The sequence below is a fragment of the Falco peregrinus genome, chromosome 1, assembly GCF_023634155.1.
Source record: "Falco peregrinus isolate bFalPer1 chromosome 1, bFalPer1.pri, whole genome shotgun sequence".
In the NCBI taxonomy this organism is placed as follows: Eukaryota; Metazoa; Chordata; class Aves; order Falconiformes; family Falconidae; genus Falco; species Falco peregrinus.
Window position 1 is genome coordinate 68,147,428 of NC_073721.1, and position 22,022 is coordinate 68,169,449.

Sequence of the window (22,022 nt, forward strand, 5' to 3'; positions counted from 1 at the left end):
CAGTGCCTGAGACTATGCATAGAGGTACGTCACTGAGTGAGGGTTGCTTTCTTCTAATCTCTTTTTGTCCCTAGCTTCCCAAGCAATATAAGCAACAAACACATAGCAAATGGATTTACAAACTTTGAGTGATAATATTGAGTAGCACTAATATTTTAAAGAGAGTACCTGCCATTAAAGGACTCTGAAACGATAAGAAAGGAAACATCAGAGCAAGATAAACTTAGGGGAGTAGCCAGTGGAGAACTGATTGAAAAGTTTTCAATAGAAAAACATTTTATACCATGTAGTTACTTTACAAATCCCAGTGAAATAACTATTCATTAAACCAAAACTCCAATTTTCTTCCGTCCCTTTTCAGGGCATTCATTAGCAGTAGCAAAAATAAAAAAATATTTCATGAAGTATCATGGGAGATAAAGAATATCTGTGTTTCAGTTTGGTAAAGCAGGTGTAGATTAACTTGTGGCATTCAGGATCTACTGTTATTAATTCCCATTAATTTGTCTGATTTTTCAATCATGAATCATGGGTTGTGAATTGAGAAGATGCAGAACACTGATGCTGGTGAAGCTCATGCAGATAAAAACTCAGTAGCAAAAGCAGTTGGGATTTCCTCAAGTTGGAATTACAGGTGATCATGATTCCTTAACTAAACAAACACTTTCACATAGTAATGGTGAAGTGCTTTAACTAACTATTTGAATCAAAGTAATTCTCATGCTCAGCTTTCACACGCAGCCTAAGAATTTAGTTAGGCAATGTATACTGTAGTGAATAGTTTTTAAATAAAAGTGTGAAAAATAAGTAAACAATGTGTGTGTTTTGCTAGTTTCACAAATCTATGATGCTGTTGCTGGTTCAGTATTTCCCCAGCTTGCATCAGAGTAAATTTTGATGCATTCATATGTTGGAGGAAAACTATTGTGGTTCTGTCTGCACAAAGGGCCTCTCTCGGTGTGTTACTTCTCAAGTTCTTCTTAATTTGCAAGAGAGAGGAGTGCTACCCAGAATTTGTCAGAGCTACGATTTTTGTCCAGCAATATACACAGGGCTCAATTTAAAAAGCTTGTTCTTCATGCATTTATTTTTTACATTTCTAGATAAGTTTAATGGATCTGTTCCATTAAAAATATGGCTACAGAATGTCTACACATTAGGGACATTTCAAATGGCTCTTGTTGCACCTGAAAAAATAGTTTCATTTTCAGCACTAAATAGAGAGAGAACAGCATCAATGTTCATGGTTTTACATTTTAACGTACCAGGTGAGAGAGCTACTCTTCAGAATGTTTGTCATGCTAGTTTCAAAAAATACAAAAACATGTGGGCTTTCTAGAGTTGAACAGTCTGTGCTGGCTGAGTGCCAGTATAAGTAAAATATGTAGAAATGTAATGGCCCAGAGCAAACTAATGAATGACAGTGTCACAGGAGATCTTCAGGGAACAACAAGAATATGCATGTTTTAAATATTTATTTGTGCTTTTGGGCAATATGCAATGTATTTTCTAACGCATTTGAGGGAAAAGAGTGCCTTCAACTGAAAACAAATATGATTTACATTAAAAGAAAACAGTAAAGCATAAGATGAAAAATTGGAAAATACTGTTTATTCAGAAGTAACAGCGTTAGTAAATCAAGGCTTCTGTGAGTAATTATGGTTCCTACTGCTAGGCTGTGCCTATACAGATACAGTCTGGTTTATTGTTCACAAAAAAGACAAGATAAAACAGGTGGATGGCAGTGATAAGATGTAAAGAAAGAAAAAGAATAAGCAGTTATAATGCAGTGATGGTGCAGTGTGTGCGAAGTTTGAGTATAGCTGTAGCCATCTGAATTCTGCAGTCATCATGGGTTAAACTATCATTACTTAAGTTTTACCCTCTTAGTATAATGTATGCATTGCCAGATTCCTTGGATATCTGCTGGTGTGACTTCATCTGATGTTCACTTAGGAGTATTGTTTTGATTAAAGTTTATGTTCTCTGCACACATCTGTTATATAGCGCAGATTCGGCATTGATCTACAGAGATGCAAACCTTATCAGTTGGACTTTGGTTCTGAAACAAGATAACCATGGAAAATCAGTATTCAAAAACTATTTAATGAGAAAATGTCCTGATGGTTTAGTTTGCAAGGGGGGCGCGGAATCTATTTGAAAGCACACTGTACTTAAATTAGAAGAAAGGCTGCTGTTCCTAATACTTTAAACTTCTTTACTCCTCCAAGGTTCCTATTATGTTTAAAGTGACAGCAGAGGCGTGTTTGTTTTTCTAAAAAGGAATACTTTAATACCAAATGAAGTGGTGGATGAATGCTATTGTTCAAAACAAACGAATAGTTCAGAAAGCTGTGTCACTTTCCTCAGAACAGTTTTCCATTTTACAAAAAAAAAAAACAAAACCAAAAAAACCAACAACAACAACAAAAAAACTCTCTCTACATTTTTAGTTAAAAATGGCGTGCTTTCCAGTACAGGCTTTTACAATAATTGTAAATAGTCAGGTGCAGAGTCACCAGCCATTATTTTTGAGGAAAACAGTGAAGTTTTCTTCATTGGGTCTCATGGTAGGAAACCAAATAAAAGTTGCAATCTAACCACTTATAAATTAATGACCCTGCAACATATACACAGTGTTTATTCATGTACCTATGTATATACCATAAAAATGGTGGTAATTAGCTACACAGATTATATCCTCTCCAGTCTTAAGTGTCAAGTTTCAATGCTCTCCTGCAACTCAGCAGTGCAGGACTGCTTTCTCACAGACTTTCTTACTGGAATGGTTCCAGAGCGCAGGGCTCCCGGAGGTGGTCTTCTTCTAAAGGGCTTTTATGTTTTCTGCAAGAATGAATTCTCTGAATTAACTCTGAATGAACAGACTAATTTTACACTGATAGGCTCTCCAAGATAGGAACGTGTAACTTACAAATTAAATATGTTGTTATTTACAGTGTCTACTGCATTAAGTTCCAAGTGTGGAATATAAGGAATATCAAAACAATTAGATATTAGAAACAGGGGGTTCTCTCTGGCTGCTAATGCCAAGGTTTCCATCTGGCATTCCCAGTTTTTTCAAGTCTCACAGGTTTTTCATGTGTTTTGTAATTTGTTGTTTCTCTTTACCTGGATCTATCTTGCCAGACACAGACAAAAATGGAAGCTGAAGAATGCTGAAGCTAGATTGCATACACTGAAAAGAGGAATTTAGGAACTAAACCCAAAAGCGACTCATAGCTTTAAATTATGTGTTTGCCCTAATTAAAATGTAAGATTTTCTCTGTTCTAGTGAGGCTGTTAAAAACATTTTTTTAAAGGGAGTTATGACGGTAATATTGATAGAAGTAGAAGAGCCTATGTATCCCAAAATGACACGAATTACATTTCAGTAAATGACTCTTTGGTTACTTTTAAAGAGTACTTTAAATAATATCTAACATTTAGAACCAAAATCACATATGAAATAAGAATATTAGCAAATGTTTTAAAGGCCTGATTTTATTTAAGTAAGTAAGAATAAGACTATTCCCACTAATAATGGGATTGTGGCTCTTCTCAATGTAATTTGCATAACCCTTATCTAAGTGTTTGGTCTCACAATTTTACATTAATTAATCATCCTATAATGAGATGTTTTGCTCTGTAGACAAGGGGAGGGCAGTGGGTGTTTCATACTTTGACCTTAGTAAGGCATTTAACACAGTCTCCTGCAGACTCTTCACCATGTTGGTGAGATGTGAGCCAGATAAATGGTCAATAAGCTAAATGCTGGAGCACTGGGCTGGAGGAGTTGTGGTCAGTGATCACAGCAAAGTCCAGCTGGCAGCCAGTAACCAGTGGTGTTGCTGGGGCATCGATACTGGGAACAGTAGCATTCAGACTGCATGATGGGATGGGGGCCATTCTCAGCAAATTTTTGGAGAGCACTACACTGGGTGGAGTGAACCAGGATTTTCTAAGGTCATACTAAATGCCCTCTGGATGTCCCTTCCAAACGAAATTATGCCATGATTTCACACATAACAAAAATAACTGGTGTAGTGGTATACAAAAGCACATGTTCAAGAAAAGAGCATAACAACCTGAAATTTGGATCAGTAATTGTTGTTATCAGTAGCTGCAGTAAGAATGCTCTGTGTTGCAGACTAAATTTTTAGTGTCACAGGTTCACATCTGTGCTGAAGGACAGGCAATGAACAAATGTCTGTTTGAGTTGTGATTTCTAAGGCTGCTGCCCTGACACTGTCTTTGTGAGTAGAGGGATCCCAGTTTCCACACAGCTGAATGTGAAGTGGACACTGGGAATCTCTTCAGCCTAGAGCATTGGTGTTTGCCCCAGTTCACTGTATTCAGCTTTATATGCGGCATTTGACCAAATCTGCACCATTGGTTTCTGCATAAGACCTTCTGCGTAATTTCATATACAAACACTACCCGACTTTACTGGATTCCATCTTCTTTCTTCCAGTCCCAGAGTTTTCCCATGCCTTCCTCCTAGTACAGCCTCTTACTGAGATAAATTAGCTTTTCCTTCCCCCATTCCATGTAAAGGATGGTCAACCTCTGAACTTCCAAATCTACATACTGCCAATGCCTTATGTGGTGGAGTGCCAGAAGATGCAGAGAACTGTGGAAAGAAGGAACTCTGGTAAAATTTCAGAAACTGAAGATGATAGCAGCTTCCTTATGCAGCAAAACTCAGCTACATTATGGAACCAGGCTCTAATCAGACATTGGTATCACACAGCAGTACATCCTGAATCCACAGCACTGTTCTGTTGCCAGTGGTGTGGTGTGACACTGGTGGATGAGCTGCACAGTAGCTTAAAAGTTAAATTGCCTCTTCTTTTTCTTGGATATCACATCAAAACTGATCATAGAATTAGCTCTAAAGCAGAGAAGGGTATGTTCACTGGCAGTTTGGGAAAATAAATGAATGTATTTTTCTTTCTTTCACAGAAAAAACCTTTTCCCTACATTTTTAGTGAACCAAAGCTGGCTGTTCTGCTGTCAGTTCACCAAGCACTCTCCAAACCCTATAAAGGAAAAGAGGTCCAAACCAGAGGATAAGACAAGATCTGGTTTTAAGTAAGGGTATATATAATGTAAGTGTTTTGGGGCCTCAGTACTAATTGTTTAATCTTGTCACTCATTTCTGGTGTGCTTAATTAATTGCAAACAGAGACATAGCAAGGTAGCAAAGAGAAATTAAATGGATTGAGTCTTTTAGTCAGTCTTCTAATAATAACATAAAATCTAAATGCTGCCTTTCAGAACCTTGCACAAAATTTTTGCTTCTTTGATGACATAGTGTAGAAGAAATGTATGTCATCGTTTGCCTTCTGCAAACACTCAGGCTGGTTCTGATCCTCACAGGGTGGATTTTGCAGGTCTGCCTGTTCCTAACTTTCACAGCCTGAGAAAAGGACAATACTTGAACTTGCCAGTATACAGGAACTCTAACTTTCCTGGGTTTTTTTAATGATTATGCGAAGAGGATGGATTGTACTCTCTAGGTCAATATGATGCCGAGAGATGAGATATTTGGACAAAGAAGTTGACTTTGTAGTGTGAGTTTCAGGATATCCACTGTTTAGATTCCAAAAACTTGGGTATGTAAAATACTTTTCAAATGCTGATTGCATTACAGGACCTGGCTCTGACACACATATTTTTGCAGGGAAAGGATGAACATGACTAAGGGATATAGAGCTTCCTTAGTAACATCACCAGTAGTGTGACCCACTATGCTGTGGCAGAGGCATTCTCTACAGGTAATGAAGTCCCTCTAAAAATAGCATAGCTACATTGAGACTTATCCTTTTTTACTTGACATGTAACTGACCATCTGACAGTGATTAGAGCTTGTATTAAAAAAAAATAAACAAGGGGATTATAGAATCCTCACTTATTTTGTGGATTCATTTTGTTTTGGAAAAAAAATATCTTATTTCATAAAACTTAGTAGAGGAAATGCATCTTCTGTGAGAAAGGATCCTTAGGCATTCATAATTACTTTCAGCATACCAGAACAAGGGCATTTGGTACCTGACCAATAAAAATCAGATACTTTCCCAAAGGAAGAAGTTGAAAATCTCTATCAGTATAGTCAGTGGTGGTAAATCCTCATACTTCCAGTGGAAAATTATTCCTTCTTAACTGGTGGTATGTTTTTAAGAACATTTGTCTCTTGGCAAGTTCAGCGTTACCAGCCTCTGTGTCTCTGTTGGAGGATTATTGCTCTATCTTTGTGGTAAATAGAGCTACACCTTTCCCCCTTCTTCTTCTTCTTCTTCTTTGGTGGGTTTTTTTCTGTTTTGTTTTGGTTTTTTAATGCTGGCAAGCTGCTGATATAATTAAGTTTTGGAAAGAAGCGAGGGTGTGGGTGCCTGAAAATGTTAAAGACAGGTTAATTCTAGACATGGCTTTGCATGTTGACATTTCCCAGTTAGCACACAACTTCATAGTAGATTTCTCTTGAAACTTTGCCATGATATACTGCCAGCAAATGGGAGTGGTGAAAAATGCTGGGAAGACCAGTGACTGCTAAAATAACACAAAATAGTGGTGCTGTCATCACCTGTTGCCACAACATAGAATTCAACAAAAAATGCATGCAGTAGAAGACCCTAGAATATTTGACAGCATTGTGTATACAGGTCACGTTCAAGAAAATATTTTATCTTTTTTTATTCTATCCACAGATACTTGATAATCAGTTGTTGTGTTTTAGTGGCCTTGGCACCAAGAGTCTAGTTCCTTACTGGTTGGTATACATTAGCAGACTTCTCTGAAGTACTAGGAAGCTGCTTCCATTTTAATAAGCAGGGAATTGGGTCCTGAATATCTTTTTATACAAAGGGTTGTCCTAGGCCTCAGCTTGTAATTGGGATTAATATTGGTATTGTAATCTTACAGTGTCGTTAATATTGATGTGACATTGGAGAAGGAAAAGAAAGATGCATATAGTTTTAGATCTCTTTGAAGAACTATGCCTACTGCAATACTTCTTTTCTTTGATTGCATATATTCTTCTGGAGACATCATTTGGAATCTGATTCTGTGTCCATTGTAGAAAAAAATGTTTACAAGCTTCCGTGGAAATTTTGGACAGCCACAAAGATGAGACTGATTTTTTTTTTTTATTTTTTTTTTGTTACTGCAAAACTATTCAATTTCTAGTTACCCATGTAAAGTGCTATGAAATTAATGAGCACTGCCTGCAAAATTTTTAATGAAAACCTAAATCTTAAAATGTCACTGTATCGACCTAATTTTAACAGTACTGTATTCTGTTGTCATTGTGTAATATTATAAGTACTGGTACAGGCAAAAAAAAACCCCAGCAAACAATATATTTAAAAATCTCAGGAATATTCAAGCACTGGATGAAAACTGAAAATGCTACAGCCTTAACATTTGGGGGTTTTTTTGTTAATTAAGTGAAATATTTACTGCAAGGAGCTGCATTTGTGAAATAGCTAATTTTAGCTCTGTAAAAGTTGAAGGTTTTCTGTTGTAAAAGTGGTTTTGTTACAGTCATAGTTGATATTTTTTCCCAATAAAGTGGAAAAAATCCATTAAATTTAATCTTTAATATTAAAGGTTAAGAGAAATGATAAAATGTGTTTTGAATCTAAATTATAGCAATTGAAATGAGAAATAAATATGCTTAAAATTAAATTAAGTATGCTTTTAATTAGCATTCATTTTTAAACATTAAAAAGAGCCCGTTGTAAGAAAATTTTTCAGTAGCCATCTGGACTGGACTTATGACAATTGTACAACAGTAGTTTACCTATACTTTTGGATTCTATTATGAATATATTTTCACTAGGAGGGAACTAAAGATAGTTTAGGTTTTCATAAAAATTTTATAAAACCTTATCAGGCATGCCGTTGTTTCACAGCCAATGGAAAAATCATGTATTCTTCAGTTTACATTGCAGCAGCTAGTGGAGTGCTTGAAAAAAAACCTGTTCCCTCTGTCTTGATGGGAACCACTACTTTTCTGAAAAGTCATTCAAATACAGATTACCAAAGACAGTAAACAGACAGACTAGAAAGCCGCTTTACAAAGCTAGAATGGACACATTTTGATATGCTAAGGTAGAGCAATTGTTCAAACCGACATCTCATTATAAGCTAGTTATGAAAATTTTGCTTTTATTTGTGGTCAGGTCTCACTCTCCAGGTAATGGCCATCCAATACTGCGCTTTTCCCTGATGGCAAATAAGCTATTATTTTTGCCAAGTTTCATGTGTCTCTATGTACTACATGTGGGGTAACATCACTGATTTGAAACATAAGTTTGTAGTCATAGGTAGTGTTTTACAGACATACACTTTATTTTGGGGTATATTTTGTATAAAATATAACTCATAGATAGTGAACAAAAGACACAAACAGGAATTACTCTTCTTTGATATTTCTGAAATGTTTCTGCTTATACAAGCATGAAATTGAAGCCATTAAAATTTAGAGAGGAAAATGAGTGTGAGCTCACCCTAGGATAGCTGTTCACTTCGTGACTGGATGGCTCACCCCAGAGTAAGAGACTTCACAGTATGTTTTTTCCACCTCTGTTTTTTCGTAATGTTACTGAGTTCAGCAGCTATTCCAAAGCAGGCTGCTCTAAGGGTCTCACACACTAGTAGTTCTGTCTTGTATGTACATTTTTCATAAAATTTTTATGTGTTTTTATTTATTTAGTATAATTTTACCGAGAAGACTGATTTATGTTCATTGATTCAGATGAAAAACAAAGTTTCACTTTACATAATATAAATGCTTAGTAATTGTAAACTTTTAGGAACATTTCCATTGCTGCTGTTAGGTTTGTCTTTGGGCAAGCTTTTCTTTGACCTTTCTAATACTTTCTGCACAGAGTTCTAGTTTGACATTTTTGGGGCCCAGGAGTATTCCAGTCAAAGATGACATATTTTCAGTGTAACGTGGAACAATGCATAAATAATTGCTATTACCTATACTACACATTCAGCATTACTCCAGCCATTTCTACTTGCTTTCTTCACCGGAGCTGGAACTGGTACTGTCGTTTCATTACTCATACATCTAGATACTTCAATATGTGTCAATATTGATGGTACAAAAGATGGAAAAAATCCGTATCTTGTTAATAACTATACAATTATGCTTAACTATAGGAAGTACGTGACAAAAGTAAGCATGATGGTTTTTAAATCCCCTTAATTTTATTTTGTTTATGCGTGTTTATCCTTTAGTTATGTATGGAAACAGATTTGACTCCTGTTGTTAAGTCAGATCTCTTAAATGAAGGATGAAAGATGCATGCCTATTGAAATAGATGATGAATAATTCTTGTTTTCAAGTGTACAGTTAGGGTCAAATACTCTGTATGATACCAGAAGATAACTTTGTGAAGAGTAAAGTCAAGGTGCAACCATAATACCTCAAGGTTCATAGTCTGGTCTGCATACTGCTCACAGTATAGACTTTTGAATAAAGCTTGGCTTCTAGCCACACCTGCTTGCTAGCTACTGTACATATATTGAGGCAGGCTACTTGACAGTTTATGTACATCACCATGCCTGTCTGTGAAGGCATGCTAACTTATTTGGAGGTGTGCTTGATTAAAACTTTCTCAGGGAAGACTAAAATGTTGGCATTTTGGAATAGAACATGGAGGTTACAAGTTGCTATTACGTACACAGAAAGAGATCAAGGCATAGTTTGGACTGCAGAATCAGTTTTTGAAACCTTTCCAGATTGTATATATGTCTTTTATATAGTTTTTTCTGTTGTTAGCTAATTCTTTGTAAAAGAACCTAACCCAAAAATCCAGAGAATTTGAAGAGGTGCCCTCCATCCATCTCAATGGCTTTAATAATGTCCTGCATGATCAAGTACCAATAACTTAAGTCATTTAGCATACACTCTAGCTGCTGTTAAATTCCATCAATTCTAGCTGCTTTTTTTATTCCATAAGGGCCTTAGTTTGAAAATAGAAGCCTTAGTGCAGCCCTGACTATGGGGCATAACGTGGAAGAACCTCTTATTGATCCTGCAGCCATGACAGAATTTTCTCCTTAGTCAAAATCCTACTGGAAATCGGTGTGCATTCTGTGTCTCTGAGTAGTGGGATCTGTGTAAAACAGGGTACAGGGGAGGGCAGGTATGTGACCTTTTTTACAGAGTGCCACAGCTCCTGGAAGGGAAGCATTCTGTGCTAGCCAAGGAGATGCTTGCTTGCCTTTCAGTTTTCTTTAGGATTCCTCCTTGTTGTGTGAAATTTACTCATTGCAATGTTGAGTAGTACACAAAGAACCATAAATAACTAAATCTAAGCTCAGGAACCATTCCATTTTGACTCTTCAAATACTGAGCAATTTCTAGCTCTTGCAGATAAATCCAAAATAATATTGCCTCAGGTAGTATTTCTGTAGTGAGACCAAAGACTTTTTTCAAAATCCTGTATTTAATATTTAAAATTTGCATTTTGTTGAAACTTTTCTAACGGTACAGTCCTTAAGGACAGGTCAGAAGGCTTATAGACTGTTGAATGTGTGACAAAGAGGCCATAAAGAATCTGGTCAGATGTAGCTAATTAAAGGTAAATGAAGGACAGCTGCTTTTTATGTTTCCAGCACATCTTTGATCTGCTCTACCCCTCAGACCTCTGTGGACAAGGTAGTTAAATACAAACTAGGAGGCCTATTTTAAAGACATTAAAGCCCTCCGGGGCAATCGAGTGACAGTCCAAACAGCCATAAGCTGTTTGCTTTATTCATTAGAGAACTTTAAATGTGTCAAGAAATAGAATAATGTCCATGCTCTTAGATCAGCATTAGCAATGAAGATTACAACAGCTCTGGGACATATGAATGGGCAAACTTCTTATGAAAACAAGTTTATTGAGAAGCATTTTACTATAATGGCAAAGAAAATATAGGTTACACATTTTCATTGCAGGGATATTGATTCAATATGCATTGAAATATCTAAAGGTGTAGTGACACAAACATCATGTAACCCAGTGCTGACCTCAGTGGTCCCTTCAATCATGTTTTAAAAAACTTCCTTTTCAGACACACATGATGGAAAGAATATGTCATATGTGAGTGACATAATAGCACGTAACACTTGCTGAAAAATTTATGGAGAATTTACACAGTATATGGTCTTTCACTTGTGTCTAGAGACTCAGATACTTAAGTTTGTAAATTTCAAGTGTTTATTTTATAAGTCAAAGCTTTAATGTCAATACAACATCAGTAAAGGATGTAGAAAGACCAAAAAAAGGGAAAAAAAATGAGTTAGCTATATAAACAACTCTTTATTGCTAGTCATTTTGTAAAAAGTGACTTTGTCCAGAAATATTTGCAAGTCAAACTCAGTATATTTTTTGAGAATTGTTTGATATCTTAAGGTTTTATTACTATTTTGTAATAGGAATTGAAATGGAAATTAAGGTGAAGCACATTTGTGTAACATTCTAAATGGTAAATTCTGAATATACATGCCATATTGCCTCAATAATATTTAAGAACTTAGAGAAAATATTTGCTTTTTTTTAAGTTGCATGCTGTGTTTTGCTCCATTATCTCTTGTGTCAGTACCTAGATGTTGTATGGTTTGCATAATCAAACTCTCCACGGTATTCAGCCCCACTAGACCAGCTTTCATATTTTAAAATCAAGTAAAGGTGTGAAAAATCTGGAATTTTAAAATGGTCGTGTCGACTGCCTTTTTTACTGTGTCATAAATGGAATTTTCATAATTCTTACCATACTAAGAACATTTTACCACAAGAAGGCTCTATGTGAATAATGCAGTTGGCATTGCTGGCCTATGAAAGTGCCGTATGCTATTGGAGTCTGGAAGAACCTTTCTTCCAAAGAGATGTAGATGTAGCAGAAGATCCTCTGTGGACTAGCCACTGATTTTTACTGGGTGATTTGACATTTCCTCTTGGTCTTACTATAGATGTATTTAACTATACATAGTTTAAAACTAACTTGATCCTTCAAATTGTCATAGATTTGTCCAACGGCAGATATTTCTGAATTCAAGTCATAGACATGAGGTTAATCAAGTTGGTAGGTCTGTGAACCAAGGACTTAACTTTTTCATTTTAAAATAAGCAGGAAATAAAAATATTCAAATTAAACTGTAAGATGGCCCTTGTTTTTGCTTAGCAAACAGTACTCAGAGCATGTAACTGAGCACTGAACACTTTAATTAAAGCATGTTCAAAGATTCAGTGAGCTGTGTTCTAAGCAACAATAAGTATAAAGATGTTGTTATTGCTGGCAGCATGAGCATAACATACTGATTTGGCTGACAGTGCCAAAAGCATTGTGAAAAGCAAACAATGAATAAATTTGTGCTAAAATTAGAGTAGTTTGCATATGTACTTTAAACCTTGAAGCTAGATATTTTTTACCCAGAGGCAAGAAATATAATGGTAAATTATTACAGAGCTCTGCTAAATAAAAGATAGATAGATATTGTGGATTGAGGACCCGTGATTTTGGCTAGCATGTTCCACTCACATTGAATCCGCATGTATCAGCTTGGCTGTGTGTTAGACTGGGGAAATAAAAAAAAAGCCCATGCTGTGGTAAAACTACTGTGAAATGGAAATACAATAGCTTGATAGGACAATTTATCTTCAATTTAAAGCTCCAATAAAAATAAGTCAAAAAGGCAACTAAAATATAATAATAATCTTAGAGGATTTAACAACCTTTATTTTTCCATTTTTTAAAAAACTAGCTGAGACACTGAGACAACTATTAAGACCTTCACAATATGTTCCTTCTTGAAAAATGCTGCATTGCAAATGTTGGTTTATCACCACAATAACTTCTCAGTACTTATATGTGCATGTATTATCATAAGGTGAAATTGGCCCTCCCAAAGGCTATAAAGGTTTCTGTATGTGTGCCCATGTATAATCACAACTTAGGTTTGAGTATCTGGTATTCATGGCATGAGTATTTAAGAGGATCCATACCATTTTCTGTCCTTGTTCACTTACCAATTTTCAAGCTCAGCAAAAATAATGGAATATAATTACTTTTATATTTGCAATAGGACGGAACGTTTACAATCTGGTAATAGTAATGCTTTCTTCAGCTGGGCAGCAAGCAGTAAAATGATGCAGATACTAGGTAAGCTTTGTCAGCACCAAGGGTGAGCAGTCTGAACTATCTGATGCGTTGAGCGTGAGCACATTCCTAGCTAGGTCTGTGGATTGGGACTTGGGAACTGAAGGGGATTTACAGCTGAGCAACAGCCAGTCGAGATGACATGTTGCCTGAAACGCTCTTTCTCAGCTCGTGTCTTCTACACATTTAAAATGTCATTCCCCAGCACTTGGGTAACCTTTGCTTGAAACCTTGAAGATTAAAATGCTAGTTTGCTATACAGTCAAGGAGCCATTATGAATTCAACACAGGCTGAGTTGCTTTCATGGAAAGAACTCCAAGAACACTGACCACTTTCAGCACAAATGCTACAGGCCAAACATCAGAAATTTCCATCTACTGCTGAAGTCCCAGGGTTTTTTGAAATCCAGAAAATCACTGGTCCCAACCCTGCTATTCCTGTTTCCAATCAGCAATGTTACACTTCCAGGTTGCATCTATTAGAACACAGTTACCTAACAAGATGTTGAGCATGACCCACTCCTCCTGTAGGCATGCAAAAGCCTTCTTCTACAATGCGTTAGGTAACGATGGTAAACCAAAAGCTCCTCCTGGGATTAATTGTGATCAGCTAACACATTTTTAAACACAGACATCCTTGTCCACACCAAGGGAAAAATCATATTCACCATTTTGTTTAATTAACACGTTTTCTAGTATATTTTCTCCGTGTAGACAAGGTCTCTGAGGAAGAATGACTCATGAATGCAGCACTGCCATTATGGAGTACTTTTTGGAGTAACTTTCCATTTCTCCACATTTTCTAAGGAAAGCATTGATTTGGCTCATTACCTAACAGGTTAATTAATGTTTGTGAGGAACTCCAGGGTACCATTAGTTAATCCCATACCACATTGCTAAATAGAATCCTGGGCAAGAGTTAAAATAAGTGTCACGTTCTTATGCGAAGGCTAATATGTAGCTCTTTTCCAGCACAGTCCATGCATACTGCTATACAGTTTTCCTTGGAGCCTACTTGACACATCTTACAATTGAGACAGGCACGATACATGACTGACTCCCTAGGACAGGAGTGGTCCTCAACTGCCACATGTTGCAGTGAACCCAGCTTTTTGTGGACTTTCTGGGGGAGCTGTGCCCTTACAGAAGAGATAATAGTTTTCAGTGCCTATGAAGATGGAGTGGAGACAGCAGGCTGACAGAAGTTAGACTGTGTAGAATCGACACAGAGATACTTTTTGCAGGCATTGATTATTTTTCCAATAATGCTGTTGCAATCAGAAAAAGTTTCCATGCTTCATCTTGTCAAATAGAGTGTTTTAGCCAACAGACAAGCAAATCTAAGAGAAATTTGTCATTGTTTTTATTAGGATACAAAGATCAACACAAGATTCTTTCTTTCAGTCATATATTCTCAGAAGGAAATGCATAGTACACGTAAAATATTTATGATCATTTCTTACATTGTAACTATATCTATGCAAAAGCCAAAATAAATACCAACTGTTCCAGCTATACAATATACAATGCCTGATGTGTTTATTGCCACATTTTCTATGACCACTCTCCTTTCTGTTGTGTTTCTCCAGTGATTGTGTTATTCCAGGAAAATGAGTAACACAAGGGGAGGAGGCTGCGTAATGACTTCTATGCTGTAGGAGGTTGTCTGAACTAACACATGGATCATGCTCTACACGCTCTACATCTCTTCAGTCTGTATTGGAATCTGTGTTCAGGGTGTACTATGTGGTAAACATGTAGAGGGTGAGCTACTCAGGTCTCAGCGTGTATCACAGACGCTTCACTTTTGAGTTCATAGCTCTGAGAGTTGAAGAAGAGCTGAAGACAAGAACTGGTCTCCTAAGGAGGACCAAAGGTATAATGATTCTTTTTTTATCTGTGCTATTTAGCAAGTACTGTTAGCTAGATTTCATTCTTTTTCTCCCTATTCAGTGAATAGAGGAAGTATGGAAACACCTGGGGAGATGAGGACAGCTACAATCCTGTGCTGCTGAAATCTCAGAATTTCACTTTTTGCCACATGGATAATTGGAGCACATTTTCAACAGAGTCATATTATTCTCAGGCTGTGTTGTATGATTATTGATACAAGATTTGCGTGCGTGATGGAAAAGAGGAACAAAGAGCAAAGGAACTCAAAATACCCACTAGTCACCAAAATGCTTTCATTGAAGAGATGTATGTGAAGACTGCCAGTTTGAAATTTTAAGTGTGAATCTTGTATAGGGAAATGTAATGTAATCTGTAGTGGGAAACAATTTAAAAACAAAAGAGATTAGTTGGAAAAGGGAGAATGCTCTACTGAGGAGGGTCAGTTTGGGGTTCAGTATTTTCTGTCATTTTATTCCCTCCACGGGCTCAGTTACTGAGCTGGATATTTTACTTAATAGAATTCTGGAGTCCCTTCTCGGTTGTTGATATTCCACTTGTGAACGCTCAAAGGATGTAAATGATGACAGCTGGTTATTTCTTCAACACAGAGATTTTGATTATGTCTTGTTTTATGGTTAGTATCCAGTTTTCACAAGGAATGTTCTTCCACCCAGAAGACAACAAATGTTGGACTGACCTAGTAATTGTTCTTTCCTATATTTCCTTTGGGCTCTTGTTCAGCTAGTTGGATCTGAGTTGCTTTAAACATAATTAGGCCATCATAAATCACTCTGGGTTAGTTCACATGTGACATCACCAGGAAGACCCAATGGGACGATTAGAATATGGTTTTGGACAATCTGTAGCTATGTTAACTACTTTATATCATGAAAGTAAAGTTTGTAAACAGTAGTCTTTAGTGTGACAAGTTAGAATATATTGCACCCTGATAGAGCTGTTCAGCAAATTAGATTTTCATAGTGCTAATTGAATTCGTCACAAAGCTGATGAACATTGGCTAAAGAAAGAGCAATATATTTTATTTTATTGAGCACAGCTCAGAGTGCTTGTAATTTAGGAGGGCCACCACACTTTCTGGGCAGGCTATCAAGTAGGATGTTGTAATGATCTGCATGACTACTATAGTAGATGGGAAAACGTAGTTTGTGTTTGTAGCTGTTCATGTCTTGCACAGTGTGCGCTCCTTTGGTGCTCTTCAGAGAGCTGTGTCATAATCCCAGCACCTTTTGAAGAGTTCTGTCTGGTGAAGTCGAGTAACTGTACACCATTTAAAACCTAGTGCATAATTAAATGATGAGACAAAGGAAAGACTAAGAAAGGCAGATAACCAATAGAATCCTGAAGTTATCAAAACAGAGCTCTTGCCAAGGACCTTGGAATTCATCTGATTCAGTTGCTGGAAAAATGCCTGAATTAAAAATTATCCTATGAAGACCAAGAAAATAGAGCCAAATTCTGGCACTGTACGTTTTTCCTCCCAAAATGGACATTAATGCTGCAAAAACAGAAGAGAGTGAACAACCCCTGGCCCCATGCTTGGCCCCCTACTGTAGGTTCTATCTGCCAAAACAAGATGGAATAGGAGATCAAAACCAAGGAGGGAAGCTGGAAAAGGAGGGTGATTGGAAAGGAAAAACTCATAGGCTATGCCCCCTGCTAGCACCGAAACACTCAACTGCCGCTCCACTTGCAAAGCACCTGTTGGCAGCTGTTGTAGTAGGTTATAGGTTTTGGGACAGAATCGGGATAGGAGACTTATACTCTATGTTCCCTTGTGTGACAAGTGATTTGGCCTTATTTTGGTAAAATCAAAGTAATTCCTGGGCAATCATTACAGCAATAAATATACCTGCTCAGAAATAACAATGACAGCTTTTGCTTTCTAGAAAAAATATAACAAATATTAAATTGCATGATTTTTAATGACTCCTTACTATTGATATTAATAGTCTTTGGCTAATACCACCTATATTGTCTTCCTTTTACCCAGAACTGAAAAACCAAACAATGTTACATGGAGTGGAAAGAAAATACAACAAAAAATGATCATAAATATTAACTGATGTTGTCATTCAAACACAGTGACAGGAAGCTAGGTGTAAGGGGTTGTCTGGCCAGTTTTATGTTTTGCAAGCTTTATACATTACAGTGGAATCATAGAAAAGTGGGATAATTGCACATGTTAAATTAGAACTCTCAGCAAGTAGTTTATATCAAGAATTCAGTTTAAACATTTTAATAGCCTCAGAAACTTTCATGTAAACCCCTGTTCAAATACATTTAGTTGAGAATTTTAGCATTAGTTTATGCCCTCCTTCTGTTACTAGCTCGAAAAATTACTTGTGTTTCTGTACAAAAACTTTTGCAGCCCTTTGTTGTTATATATATAGAGATTATTCTTCCTTAAGAGAAATATATAGTAAATATTAACAATATATATATTTGATATGTAAAGCATATCAAGCAGAAAATAAATGGTTATATATAAATATAGGTATTTATTATAGGCTGAGTTAAAAACTATTGCTTTTATTGGCTGTCCTTTGACTGTGATGAGAATCTTCCCTCTGCTAATGCTTTGCATCAGTGTAAAAGGCTTACTTGTCTAAGTACCTGTATTACTCAGAAAGTTTGGATACAGTTGAAAGTAGATAATGTTTTAGAATTTAATCCTTTCTTACATAAACTTAAAAATCCCCAAAGTTTTCCTATTCTACTTGAAACACTAAACTTATTAGTTCTAAAATAATTGAAATTTGAAACTTTAAGCCTTCCTTAGATTTATGTTCAGTAACAAAAAAGAGAACTTGTTTCTGAAGCTGCAGTGTACGAGCTACCCAGCAGAGCTTGGTTCTTTCACAAAGTCCACCAAAAGTCTTTCTCCATCCAATCTGCCAAAGAATAGGGTCAAAATGCAAATTCCATTACTTCAATAGTTTGTGTTGAACAGTTCAAAATGAGATTTTCAATTTATGTTCAGGTTGTTGCTTTGTTTTGCTTAAAAAGAAAAAGTAGTTGAGTAGCCTAGCATGTAGTAAATTGTCTTACATATTAGAGACTGTTAGCTTTAGTGACACCTGAGCCCAGCCGTATTCTGTGACATTAAAATAAGAGGACAGGATCTGGACCTTAAGACAGTGATAATCTGAACAAAGAGAGTATCTAGCAGGACATAAGCATGTGCTTAATTTTAGTGGGACTGTATTGTATGCATAAAGGAAGGAATTTGCAAGTGTTGTTAACTTGATAAGAATGCTTTCCTGAATCAAAATTTATGGAAGTTTAGCTGTGAATGACTAAAAGATGCATCCTGTATTACAAAAGGTTTCTAAATATTTTTTACTATAATAATAAATTAAATAGATGCATTCAAACCTTGTAGTAAGTATAGTCTTTACAAACTGTTTTGTCTGTTGTAGCATTAAATTTATTACTCTAAAAAAAAGAACTGTGGATGCTTAAGAGTTTTAATAAAGCAGGGCACAGATACTTCAAAAGCATGATAATCTAGTATCATGGACATATGGATACGTGTTTTCTTGGCATTCAAACTCTTTTAAGATTTGTATAGCTGTTTATTTATCTCTGCACATTGACAGATCTCAAAAATCCACTTTTACTATGGTCCTCATAATACATCTTTTTATTATATGTTTGCTGTTTGGAATGAGGGTGGTATACGAAATGGACAGAGGATTAGACAAGCCTAGAAAATGTAAGCAAATATAGAGAAGATCTGAAAATTCTCCTGGGCAATGTATGCTGGGGAGCATGGTCAAAACGTGGGTGGTAAACTTCTGGACTTTTCATGAGGTGTCAGGTGTAATAAAGTAACAGAACCATCTTTGAAGCTGGTGGTGGCAGGTGCATTCGGGATTTTCCAGGTCTCTTTTTTTTCTTGGCATTCCCCTCTTGCTCTTCACACCCTCCATTCTTGGACATGGAAAGTCCCCAGCATGTGAATTGAAGTGCTCATGATGGGTGGTGGAGCAGGAGGGGGAAGACCCCTGGCTGTGCATCAGCACAGAGCAGGACAGGATGACCCCCTAGTAAGGCTGCAGCTCAGGAGCCAGCTTAGGAACCAGCTGTCATCTTAGCATCAAGGCTGGCTGAGCCCCCAGCTGTCATGCAGTGTCCTTGGGGATTAGTCTTACAAGACAAAGAAGCCAGTGCCAACCTGAACTCCCTTCCTTCACTAGTTTCAGCAAGACTTAATGTGTTCATTTATGATGCCAGTCAAATGTTCCTGCTGTTATTAAGTCAGAAAACTGAGGAAAAAATATGGGTAAGTTGATCATGTAGCTTAAGTCTTCATTTGCCCCTCTATAATGAACAACTAGCACCATTTACCGTCTAAAATCCCAATATACCATAGAAGAGTGTGTTTAGCATACGAGGTATATATATACTCTATCATCAATGATATGTTTAGATTTTTACTTTACTTCTCAAACTTCAGAAACTGTCAGAATCAATGAAAATTAAACTACTATTTGTACAAATGTTTATTAGGCCTTTTTTTATTATTTTATAGGTCTTGTAGAAATTTGCCTGATGCATCCCCTTGATGTAGTGAAAACAAGGTAAGATTCTGCTTGAACAGGTTTTGTTGACACTGGAAGATATCCAAATTAGGAGCTGTCAGAAAATTAAATGCTAAAACTTCTCTAAGTAAGATAACTTGTGCCTTTAATGACATTTATATTTACTTACCTGTATCTACAGCATTTGACAGATGGAATTTGAATAGCATGACACGTTTCTAATTAGAGGTCATCTAAAGGTGTTAAATCTGTTTTATGACATGTTTTTTTAATGTTGTAACAAAACCCTATAACATGAAGAGGGCTATAGTTACATTCACTTACTATATGTATCATCTGCAGCAATGCTTTTATGTGTAATTGGGAAATACCATATTGCCTCCAAAATAATTTTCACAGATTTTTGAGATCTAATAAAAATAATAAAGTGTTCCATATTCTGTCTCTAAGCTAAGTAACTTCATGCTTTTTTGTTTGTTTGTTTTGATCTTTTTATCTGTCCCTATTTTCTTTCTGAATGTTTGTGCTTATGTGAGCATAAATGGTTAAGTGACCTGGAAAATTTGGTCAAATGACAGTTTGTTAAGTGTTGATTATTGCCATGGAAAAAGAATTGTGTTTCTAGTTTCTTGGATGTCTTTTTGCTGTTCTATGCTTATTAGTTTTCATATCAATTCATAAGTGAGTGTTACCACACATGAAAAGCAAACCAGAATGCAGAAGTGTGAAATAAGGAGGAGAAAACTTTTCCCGCCATGTGTTATGGGCAATGCCAATAATTACCATATACTGCTCCTAGAGCTCTATCTAGGTTTCAGTCACGTAGACAGAAAAGCTTCACTAGGAGATGAATCAACCCAAAACAAGTTATGAGGACAGCTGTGGATCTCAGAAATATGCTTGAAGGAGTCAATGATGACTTGAGATTCTAGTTCCAGTTAGCCAATATGTGAGCTCATTGTGGATTTATTTGCAGCTTCTGTTTAAATCACATTCTAGGTTTTGCCTAAGACTTTGAGATACACTTTTCTGCAGCTTGCAAGCTTGCATTTTGCAGAAGGAGGCCATCTCTTTGTGGTCCATGTCCAACACCAGAGGATGCTAATGCAGGCTCCATCCACGTTAACTGCTGCTGAGGTGCTGTAGGTACTCCTCAGGGCTTGGAGTTGGCTCAGGCGATTCTTCTGTATGCCTTCATAGTATGGAATATGTTGATTCATATAGAGACAATACACCTGGTAGTGTCAAGGGTCCTCTCTGCCCCTCCAAGTACCACTGAGACCTTCCTGTTAAAACAAGATTTGCGTAAAAAGATTGACATTAAAGACTCAGAAACAACAGGGTACAAGCAAAACAAACACAAGACCAATTTTAAAAGAAAAAAAAAAGTGTCTTGCTCTGCTGTCACGTGGTCCTGATGAGATGTGCTTTAGTGACTTAATTTTGGCAGGTTGTGCTATAATTCACTTATAGCTCTCAAGCTTTTGGTTTTACCTCTTCCTGTTTTCCTCTTTGTACTAAACCAGGAGACATGTTCTTCTGTAGTATAAATACAGCATCAGTGATTTACTTCTCATGTCTTTGGTGCCTTTGAGGTTGTCATCCTGCACATCCTTATGCTTCCAGTCTTGGTTGAAAGAACTTAATACATATCCTCAGAGTCATTCATGATTTAGGACATGCCACATATCATATATCATAAAAAGCATTAATTGCACATCTGTTCTGATAAACTGGCAATCAACAGATGTACTTCCAGCTTTCTGACAGAAACCACACATACAGTGGACTACAAGGATAGATTTCACCATTTCTATTCCAGATTTTACTGGTTTTGTATACTTTTAGTACTGAAAATGTTAATCAGATCCAAGATCCAGAAACAGAAAGCATTAGAGTGTGTACAGGGATGTTTCTGAAGCTTTATCAATTTTTTTAAAAGTATAATAAAAATTAGGAACTCTTTAAATGTGAAATCTGCGTCCATAAACAGTGGAATTAAAGAAAGCAGGAAAAAATAAGAGAACAGAAGGTGTGCAGGAAAATCGTATTATGGATCATGGTGAAACCAAGGGGCTGAATCAAGTAAAAAAGCCATTAAGCAAATTTCTTCATTTGAAGAAACTTCAAGTGAAGTTTACTTAACTCTTCCACCGAGTTAGCTGCAGCTTTGCAGAAGTAGGCAGCACCCGAGTGATAGGTTTGTATGTTTTGTTGATGCAGATGTATTCAGAGATATTACACAGATTTTGCAGTACTTTTCTGCTGGTCTTAGCAGATGTTAGCACTTCAAAATATATACATTTTGAAAGCCAGTGACAAAACCAAGAATAGAATATCCTTTGATCTCATCTGTCATTCCATTCCCTGTTCCTAACATCATGCCACTTCCTTTCGTTTTGTAAT

General features: G+C 36.5%; 1 protein-coding gene across 1 annotated transcript in view; it reads left to right on the top strand.

Moving 5' to 3' along the window:
* The window catches only part of SLC25A21 (solute carrier family 25 member 21), a 255,315-nt gene that overhangs the window by 122,641 nt on the left and 110,652 nt on the right, over positions 1 to 22,022 (top strand). Inside the window, exon 2 of the mRNA XM_055820210.1 lies at positions 19,607 to 19,655. Within this exon, the coding sequence (XP_055676185.1) occupies positions 19,607 to 19,655 (49 nt within the window). The remainder of the gene's footprint in view (positions 1 to 19,606; positions 19,656 to 22,022) is intronic.